The following is a 10106-nucleotide window of genomic DNA, read 5'->3' as shown; positions in this document are numbered from 1 at the left end:
AATAAAGGAATGAATTGTTCGTTACAACATTTTCTATCAATTTAGTGCACAATCTTTTTGTTGAAACAAATAAAAAATAAGTAATATTAAATCAAAGTCGTTTTTTTGTTTAGCAAACTCTTGCTTTAATATTTTGCAAACGGTGCGAGTATTGGCTAAGAAAATAAAATATTATTGTAGTCCTTTAAATTATTTACAATTCAAAAAAAAATTTAGCTTTCTACGACCCACGGGAGCCGAGCTATTATAATTTTAAGAAAGCATTAATCCGTACGAAAATTAAAAAAAAATTCCCTTGTTTATGATTCGAATACTAGTTCTCAGTGAGAGGGGTTGTTTTCATTGTTTCTTGTTATAAGAGAATTTGTCTTATGTTTTTTCGTTGGTCATTTGGACCTTTTTTAAAAAATTAATTACTCGGCTCGTGTGGGTCATAGAGAGCTAATTTTTTTTTTTAATTGTAGATAATTTAAAGGACTACAATAATATTTTATTTTCTTAGCCAACACTCGCACCGTTTGCAAAATAATAAAGCAAGAGTTTGCTAAACAAAAAAACGACTTTGACTTAATATTACTTATTTTTTATTTGTTTCAACAAAAAGATTGTGCACTAAATTGATAGAAAATGTTGTAACGAACAATTCATTGCTTTATTTTTTGCCGTAGGACATTCTGAAGTCGAGTTATTCCCAAAAAACGATATTTTTGGGTGTTTTCGCACCGGTTTTGCATGCGTTCATTTATCAATAGCTCGGCCATTTTTGGTGATAAAGAGCTGATTTTTTCTTTAAAATGCAGTACATGAACAGGACTACAAAATAGGTTAGAAAAATGTCAATCATGATATAAGCTTTTTTCGAAATAATGACAAAAATGTGTTTTTTAACAACAAGAATTTGACTTTAAATGGCTGCCATTTTATATTTACTCACTCAAATACAATGAAATTACATACAACGATAGAAAATATTATAAGGAAGAGAATGTATGTTTATTTTTTGGTCTACGACAATCTGGAGCAAAGATATAAGCTTAAAAGTAAAATATCCCAAAAAATGCATTTTTGTGAATAACTCCGCTAAAAAGAATGATCAGGTGGTGAGAAATTGGGTTTAAGCCTTTTAAATATACCCCTATCGATCCATGAAATAAAAACTGACAGTGCCTCTCATCGCAAGGTGAGGCCCTTTTTTCCGACGCTTTGACTGGAGTATAATCACTACTTTAGAATATTTTATTGATGACTTGGGGAGCGAGAAAAGCATAAATAAGAAAGTTCGGATAGTGCGTATTTTATTTTGTCCAGTACTGTATATGTAGAACATGGACTGTACAAAATAATACATTGATATAATTTAATTAATTAATGCATTTATATCATTTAGTAAAGTTGAAACAGAAGGTATTTTTTTACCGTCTTGAATATTAAAGAAAAACATTTGTATAAAAACCCATACCGAAAAACACTGTGGAGGGTATTGAATATTTAATACATAAACGAGCTTTAAATAAAAAATAATGCAGTCCAAATAAGTATCTAATTTAAACATAATATTGTCCAAGGACACATAAAAATTATTATAATGAAATCTCTCACCAACAACAATTATTAGGGGCTGAAGTTTTGTTTTCGATTTTAAACATTCCTCCCTTTTTATTTTTAGCATAGGTTCGACCTGGCCTGCACATTCCACTTCCAGAGTGAAAGATGATTTTGAATCTTCAATTGTAAATTTCTTCAATTTACCATTAAACTGCTGCGATGATGGAGGCAACACTCCATGTAACAGAGTTGCATAGCCAATATTGACGTTATCTGAAAATAAATTAATACGTCATAAGTAAAAAATAATTAAAAAATTAAAATAAAACAGAATTTAAAAAAAAAGAGTTTAAATAAAAACAAGGTTCTACCTATGTCAAGGTCGTCAATATTCTCCCTGAATTCATTGAGGAATGATTTAAGAGCGCTGCACTTGATCCTCGCTGTGAACAATTCTAGGGCTATTTTCGAAAATTGTTCCCATTTGGTGAAGTCGAGCCCATTATTCGGTTTTATAAAATTGTAATCCATGGCAATCTGTTAATAGACAGAATAAAACATACTATTATGTAGAAGATTATAGATATTGTGTACATCAATGTAATTAATTAAAGTTGAAGAAATTTTTTAGTGATATAAAATATATACACAGTTTATATAACTGAAAATTCTCTTTTATCCTAATTTAATTGGCTTATATCAAAAATGGTTACATCAGAAAGCGTCGAGCGCTTTAACAAAATGCGCTCTACGCTTTTTGATCTTATAAAAACCTATTAAAAACGAATGTTCTTACCAGTTCTGGCGCTCGTGAATATTTGTAAAGCGGCCACTCCTGAAGGACTGTCTGGAGGTCAATGTCAGAGCTTTGGGAAATCATATCCCTCCTGAATGGCATAGTTTGTTTCCATTGTTTAGTAACTTTTTCCCAGTCCCGGTTTTGTTTCAGCTCGTCGCACACCCTTTGCATCTCGGTTTCTGTAGGAAACATTTTTACGACCTCTGCCATGTACGACCCCTAAATGTCTTTTGTATGAAGATAATCCATTAAATATTTGTTGACATGATTTGTCAAAGCATTTCAAATTGCTTTTTTTATCACAACCATGTAGAATTTTCAAATGCATGAATAATTTTTTTAAGCAATTAAATTCTTCTGAGCAGATAACGCAATGCATTTTCAACTTGTTGACTGTAATAAGAATAAGAATTGTTTTTTTTTTATTTCGGAACTAAATCTATTAAGTATTTTAATTTCAAAAAGAATTATCTAAGTCATTTAATAGTAGTGATGGAAACTATCGAATGATTTGAACTATCGATAGTTAGTAACTGAATGATTTGAACTATCGGATAGTTCATTCATCCATTCATTCATTTATTCATTCGGATAAAAACTATCAAATAAACTATCACATAAAAAAAATCATTCGAATGAAAAAACTATCGTTGAAGAAAACTATTCAAATGAAAAAACTATCGTTTGAAAAAACTATTCAAATGAAAAAACTATCGTTTGAAAAAACTATTCGAATGAAAAAACTATCGTTTAAGAAAACTATTCAAATGAAAAAACTATCGTTTAAGAAAACTATTCAAATGAAAAAACTATCGTTTGAAAAAACTATTCAAATGAAAAAACTATCGTTTGAAAACACTATTCGAATGAAAAAACTATTCAAATGAAAAAACTATCGTTTGAAAACACTATTCGAATGAAAAAACTATTCAAATGAAAAAACTATCGTTTGAAAACACTATTCGAATGAAAAAACTATCGTTTAAGAAAACTATTCAAATGAAAAAACTATCGTTTGAAAAAACTATTCAAATGAAAAAACTATCGTTTGAAAAACTATTCAAATGAAAAAACTACCGTTTGAAAAAACTATTCGAATGAAAAAACTATCGTTTGAAAAAACTATTCGAATGAAAAAACTATTCGAATGAAAAAACTATTCGAATGAAAAAACTATCGTTTGAAAACACTATTCGAATGAAAAAACTATCGTTTAAAAAAACTATTCAAATGAAAAAACTATCGTTTAAGAAAACTATTCAAATGAAAAAACTATCGTTTAAGGAAACTATTCAAATGAAAAAAACTATCGTTTGAAAAAACTATTCAAATGAAAAAACTATCGTTTGAAAAACTATTCAAATGAAAAAACTACCGTTTGAAAAAACTATTCGAATGAAAAAACTATCGTTTGAAAAAACTATTCGAATGAAAAAACTATTCGAACGAAAAAACTATTCGAATGAAAAAACTATCGTTTGAAAACACTATTCGAATGAAAAAACTATCGTTTAAGAAAACTATTCAAATGAAAAAAACTATCGTTTAAGAAAACTATTCAAATGAAAAAACTATCGTTTGAAAAAACTATTCAAATGAAAAAACTATCGTTTGAAAAACTATTCAAATAAAAAAACTACCGTTTGAAAAACTATTCGAATGAAAAAACTATCGTTTGAAAAAACTATTCAAATGAAAAAACTATCGTTTGAAAAACTATTCAAATGAAAAAACTATCATTTGAAAAAACTATTCGAATGAAAAAACTATCGTTTGAAAAAACTATTCAAATGAAAAAACTATCGTTTGAAAAACTATTCAAATGAAAAAACTACCGTTTGAAAAACTATTCGAATGAAAAAACTATCGTTTAAGAAAACTATTCAAATGAAAAAAACTATCGAATAAAAAAATATCAATTAAAAAAATTATTCGAATGAAAATATAATAACTAAATAAATGAATGAATGAATTATTTATCGAATGAATGAATATTTTAAATTTATATTTTAAATTCATAGTTTTTCTTTTTATTGGATAGTTCCCATCACTATTTAATAGTTCGGGGCCAATTGAAAAATTATTATAGCTCATAGAAAAAAAGTAGAATAATCCTTAGATCAAGAATAAGAATGATTTGAAGAACTGAAATGTTTAATTCAAAATGATAAAGTTTTCAAACTTGACTCAGTAGCTGCCGAGTAGAAGTGAGAAAGTTTCTTACTTTAAAATTGTTTCAAATCAAACTTTGTAATTTTTAATTATACAACAAAATCGATTGCGATTAAAGTTAAAGATAAAATTGTAGATTGCAAATTTAACTAAGTTTTGTTACAAATTTAGATATGAAATTCAAAAAATTGTGTTTAATGGGGTTGGATTTTGTTAAGCTGCAAAGCAATCAGCTAACAAAACTTAAAAAAGCAATAAAAACTTTCTGTGGACATATTCTTCTATATCGCTAGTACTTAAATACCTAATCATTGATTGAAAATCATACCCTTTGACTCCTGACCAATCTTGTTGAAGTTTTTTCACGTTTCTTCTATCAGCTTTGTTTTGGGTCTTATTTTGCGTGAAGGAATGGTGATTTTTAAATTGTTGATCGGCTTTAATGAGTCTATATGAAAGTATAGAGACAAAATTTTATTAGAGTTAAGAAAAAAATAAGTATTTTAAAATTGAACAAAATGAACCACGTAAGTAAGTAACTGGGTCAAATTGGTCTTCGAATTGAGTTCATGTAAAATGAATTTGGACTTTGTGAAGCTGCTGAGTTATCAGCTCCCAAAAGTAAAAAAAAAAAAACAATTAAAACTTTTCGATGGACCAATTCTTATATCTTTCAGCTGGGTACAAATGGGTTTTGAGTACTGATCTATTTATTTTTATAGGAATGATTTGCTCTATCTTGATATTTTTGATGCCCAATGATAGAGAATAAAGAGTTTATTGTGCAAAACCCGAAGATTACAACTTTGTGACTTAATCCCTTTGTACCCGGCGGCATAGATATATGACTAGTACATATACTTAAAAATCTAATCATTTATTGAAATTTGAAAATCATACCTTTTTCTTTATCTCCTGACCAATGTTGTTGAAGTTTTTTTCACGTTTCTTCTATCAGCTCTTGTTTTGGGTCTTATTTTACGTCAAGGAATGGTGATTTTTAAATTGTTGATCGGCTTTAATGAGTCTATATGTAAAGTATAGGGAAAAAATTTTAATAGAGTTAAAAAAAAAACAAGTATTTTAAAATTGAACAAAATGAACCACGTAAGTAAGTAACTGGGTCAAATTGGTCTTCGAATTGAGTTCATGTAAAATGAGTTTGGACTTTGTGAAGCTGCTGAGTTATCAGCTCCCAAAAGTAAAAAAAAAAAAAACAATTAAAGCTTTTCGGTGGACAAATTCTTATGACTTTTGCGCTGGGTACAAAGGGGTTTTCAGTACAGATCGGTTTATTTTTATAGAAATGATTTGCTCTAGCTTTATGTTTTTGATGCGCAATGAAAGAGAATAAAGTGTTTATTGTTGAAAACCCGAAGATTACAACTTTTTGACTTAATCACTTTGTACCCGGCGGCATAGATATACATATATAGGGCTAGTACTTAAAAATCTAATCATTGATTGAAATCATACCTATTTCTTTGACTCCTGACCAATCTTGTTTTCGTTTTTTCACGTTTCTTTAATGAGTCTATATGTAAGAAAAACAATTTTAATAGATAAGAAAAAATTAAGTATTTTAAAATTGAACAAAATGAAGCCAGAAACTCATTGAATTCAAACATATAAGTATATAGATTCAAAATTCAGAGCAAATACTTTCTATGGGCATAAAATTATAAATGCCTGGTACTTAAATGGCAAAATAATGATATGTAATTATGTACAAAGCATACCTTTTGTTCCAATTTTCAAGCGTTGCCTCTTGATTTTTTGGTTAGTTTTTTTTTTTTTTCGATTTCGTTTTATTTAAAAAAGGTATAATCATGCCGTCTGCCGCGCTGCTTTAATGCAATATTCATAGTTATAATTTTTAAATCACAGAATTATCTTTATGGACAGAAGCAAAGATCAAATAAAAAAGGAAACTTGCCCAAAATAAAACTTATTTTGTAAGATAAATTTAATTTAACGGAGTAGTTCACACGATTTGTATTATTAAATAAATAAAAAAGAAATGTTGAATAAGTACTTTACTCCCAGTGAAATAAAAATGCAAATATATAATGATAAAATTGTAAAAAAGATTGTTGCTTTACTTACTTACTTACTTTGATATATTTTCCAAAACGCTTGTTTTAATTAACTGGTTCACAGTATTTATGTCTTCTTTTCTTTGTTTTTCCTTGGTTATTGATATTATAATTCACTTTTTAAAACAATTTTTACACGTTTAATATTTCTTAGCACTAAACTGAACTGCACGCCATGAATTTACGAAGAGAATCATGTGCAAGTGCAAGCACGCTTTCTAACGGGATCTGAGAACGAATTTACCTTAGGCCTAAGGCAATTCCAAAAATCTAACACAAAATCACCTTAGGTCCTAGGTAAAAAGCGAAAATTTACCTTAGGACTAAGGCAATTCTAACAAAACTAACACAAAATCACCTTAGTTCTAAGGTGATTTGATGGCGTCACTAAAAAATTAGCTTAGGCCTAAGGTAAATTTAGCTTAGAACCTAGGTAAATTTAGCTTAGATCTAGGTAAATTTATGTTAGATCCTAAGGTAAAATTGGCTTAGGCCTAGGTAAAATTAGCTTGGGTAAAAATTATAACTAATAATTTTGGAGGGAAAACAAGACATGAGCGTATCTTTAAGGGGCATTTTGGGTATAAAGTGAAGAAGAATAAAAGCAAGTGAAGCAGGGTAACAAATGCATATTTTGGTTATTTTCGTTCGTTTATATTTACATTGCGAAAAGTAGGACAAAGGCGTCAAATAGTCAACTAATAATGTAAATTACTTTTAATTAACAGATAAATGAATTTAATAGTTTAAGGTGAATTTACCTTAGATCCATAAGTAAAATTAGGTTAGGCCTAGGCAAAATTACCTAAGGCCTTGGTAAACTTAGCTTAGGCCTTGGTAAAATTAGCTTAGGCCTTGGTAAAATTAGCTTAGGCTTAGGTAAAATTTGATTTGGTAAAAGTTATAATAGAATAATAGTGGCGGGAAATTCAGACACGGGCGCATCCTTAAGGGGTATTTGGGGCAATAATTGAAAAAAGTAAATCATTATAATCATTTTACATTTTTACTGCATTTGTCACATAAATCTTATTTCTGACAATCAATTTTTCAATACATGTATTCTTGATTTTTGTTTTGGTTTTCTTTATTATTCATAAAGTTTACGCGACTTTTAACTAGAACTATTATTTGACTTTGTTAAAATTAGAGTGAACAAAATTTCTCAAAAATTATATTTTCAAGTTTTCCTAGTTACATTTTGGTGATCCCAAACATCTGATTTGATGAATATTATGGAATATTATACAATTTTCGTATTTATTTAAAACACATTATTTATTACCAAAAAGCACACATTATGCGCTGTTTCATTTAGTTATGTCTCTATCGTTCCAAAGCTTGAGTCACTCTAAAATCTATGAACCATTCATTAATTCAATGTTTGTGAGATGTTTTATTTTTCAAAAGTCGCTATAACTTCTAAACGAAAGCGAAAATCAAAAAAACTTATTTAATATATTCTGTCGGAAATCAAAAAATCTACAACTTTTATATCTGACAATTTTTCAAAAAAAGCAAAAATAGAAAAGATATGACGAAAAAAGAAAAAATTTCATGTCTTTTTGTTTGCGAGATAGAAAATAGAAAAGATATGACGAAAAAAGTAAAAATTTCATGTCTTTTTGTTTGAGAGATGTTTTTTTTTCACAAAAGTCGCTATAACTTCTAAACGAAAGCGAAAATCAAAAAAACTTATTTAATATATTCTGTCGGAAATCAAAAAATCTACAACTTTTATATCTGACAATTTTTCAAAAAAAGCAAAAATAGAAAAGATATGACGAAAAAAGTAAAAAATTCATGGGTTTGTTTGAGATGTTTTTTTTTCACAAAAGTCGCTATAACTTCTAAACGAAAGCGAAAATCAAAAAAAACTTATTTAATATATTCTGTCGGAAATCAAAAAATCTACAACTTTTATATCTGACAATTTTTCAAAAAAAGCAAAAATAGAAAAGATATGACGAAAAAAGAAAAAATTTCATGTCTTTTTGTTTGCGAGATAGAAAATAGAAAAGATATGACGAAAAAAGAAAAAAATTTCATGTCTTTTTGTTTGAGAGATGTTTTTTTTCACAAAAGTCGCTATAACTTCAAAACGAAAGCGAAAATCAAAAAAGCTTACCTATTTAATATATTCTGTCGGAAATCAAAAAATCTACAACTTTTATATCTGACAATTTTTCAAAAAAGCAAAAATAGAAAAGATATGACGAAAAAAGTAAAAATTTCATGTCGTTTTGTTTGAGATGTTTTTTTTTTCACAAAAGTCGCTATAACTTCTAAACGAAAGCGAAAATCAAAAAAAACTTATTTAATATATTCTGTCGGAAATCAAAAAATCTACAACTTTTATATCTGACAATTTTTCAAAAAAAGCAAAAATAGAAAAGATATGACGAAAAAAGAAAAAATTTCATGTCTTTTTGTTTGCGAGATAGAAAATAGAAAAGATATGACGAAAAAAGAAAAAATTTCATGTCTTTTTGTTTGAGAGATGTTTTTTTTCACAAAAGTCGCTATAACTTCAAAACGAAAGCGAAAATCAAAAAAGCTTACCTATTTAATATATTCTGTCGGAAATCAAAAAATCTACAACTTTTATATCTGACAATTTTTCAAAAAAGCAAAAATAGAAAAGATATGACAAAAAAAGCAAAATTTCATGTCTTTTTGTTTGAGAGATGTTTTTTTTCACAAAAGTCGCTATAACTTCAAAACGAAAGCGAAAATCAAAAAAGCTTATTTAATATATTCTGTAGGAAATCAAAAAATCTACAACTTTTATATCTGACAATTTTTCAAAAAAGCAAAAATAGAAAAGATATGACAAAAAAAGCAAAATTTCATGTCTTTTTGTTTGAGAGATGTTTTTTTTCACAAAAGTCGCTATAACTTCAAAACGAAAGCGAAAATCAAAAAAGCTTATTTAATATATTCTGTCGGAAATCAAAAAATCTACAACTTTTATATCTGACAATTTTTCAAAAAAGCAAAAATAGAAAAGATATGACGAAAAAAGCAAAATTTCATGTCTTTTTGTTTGAGAGATGTTTTTTTTCACAAAAGTCGCTATAACTTCTAAACGAAAGCGAAAATCAAAAAATTTTATTTAATATATTCTGTCGGAAATCAAAAAATCTACAACTTTTATATCTGACAATTTTTCAAAAAAAGCAAAAATAGAAAAGATATGACGAAAAAAGTAAAAAATTCATGTCTTTGTTTGAGATGTTTTTTTTCACAAAAGTCGCTATAACTTCTAAACGAAAGCGAAAATCAAAAAAAACTTATTTAATATATTCTGTCGGAAATCAAAAAATCTACAACTTTTATATCTGACAATTTTTCAAAAAAAGCAAAAATAGAAAAGATATGACGAAAAAAGAAAAAATTTCATGTCTTTTTGTTTGCGAGATAGAAAATAGAAAAGATATGACGAAAAAAGAAAAAATTTCATGTCTTTTTGTTTGAGAGATGTTTTTTTTCAC

The 10106-nt window shown here is 27.5% G+C and overlaps 1 protein-coding gene across 1 annotated transcript; it reads right to left on the bottom strand.

Moving 5' to 3' along the window:
• Positions 1-1283: 1283 nt before the first annotated feature.
• Positions 1284-5608, bottom strand: LOC129920748 (uncharacterized). Its single transcript, XM_056002344.1, has 5 exons — positions 5417-5608; positions 4845-4964; positions 2342-2737; positions 1917-2082; positions 1284-1818 (listed from the first exon to the last, which is right to left on the bottom strand). Exons 3-5 carry the CDS (start codon positions 2552-2554, stop codon positions 1358-1360), a joined length of 840 nt encoding a protein of 279 aa, XP_055858319.1. The 5' UTR covers positions 2555-2737; positions 4845-4964; positions 5417-5608; the 3' UTR covers positions 1284-1357.
• Between the last annotated feature and the right edge of the window lie 4498 nt (positions 5609-10106).

The sequence above is a fragment of the Episyrphus balteatus genome, unplaced genomic scaffold, assembly GCF_945859705.1.
Source record: "Episyrphus balteatus unplaced genomic scaffold, idEpiBalt1.1 scaffold_37, whole genome shotgun sequence".
NCBI classification, from domain to species: domain Eukaryota; kingdom Metazoa; phylum Arthropoda; class Insecta; order Diptera; family Syrphidae; genus Episyrphus; species Episyrphus balteatus.
The sequence above is the reverse complement of the archived record's forward strand: the minus strand, read 5'-3'. Positions and strand labels throughout refer to the sequence as shown.

Bases quoted from the DNA above. Each gene is read 5' to 3' on its own strand.
- LOC129920748 (XM_056002344.1), bottom strand. From the start codon at position 2,554: ATGGCAGAGGTCGTAAAAATGTTTCCTACAGAAACCGAGATGCAAAGG. The intron at 2,083-2,341 runs GTAAGAACATTC...GTCTATTAACAG, and splicing joins ATTCACGAGCGCCAGAACTG to ATTGCCATGGATTACAATTT. The intron at 1,819-1,916 runs GTAGAACCTTGT...ATTTATTTTCAG, and splicing joins TATTGACGACCTTGACATAG to ATAACGTCAATATTGGCTAT.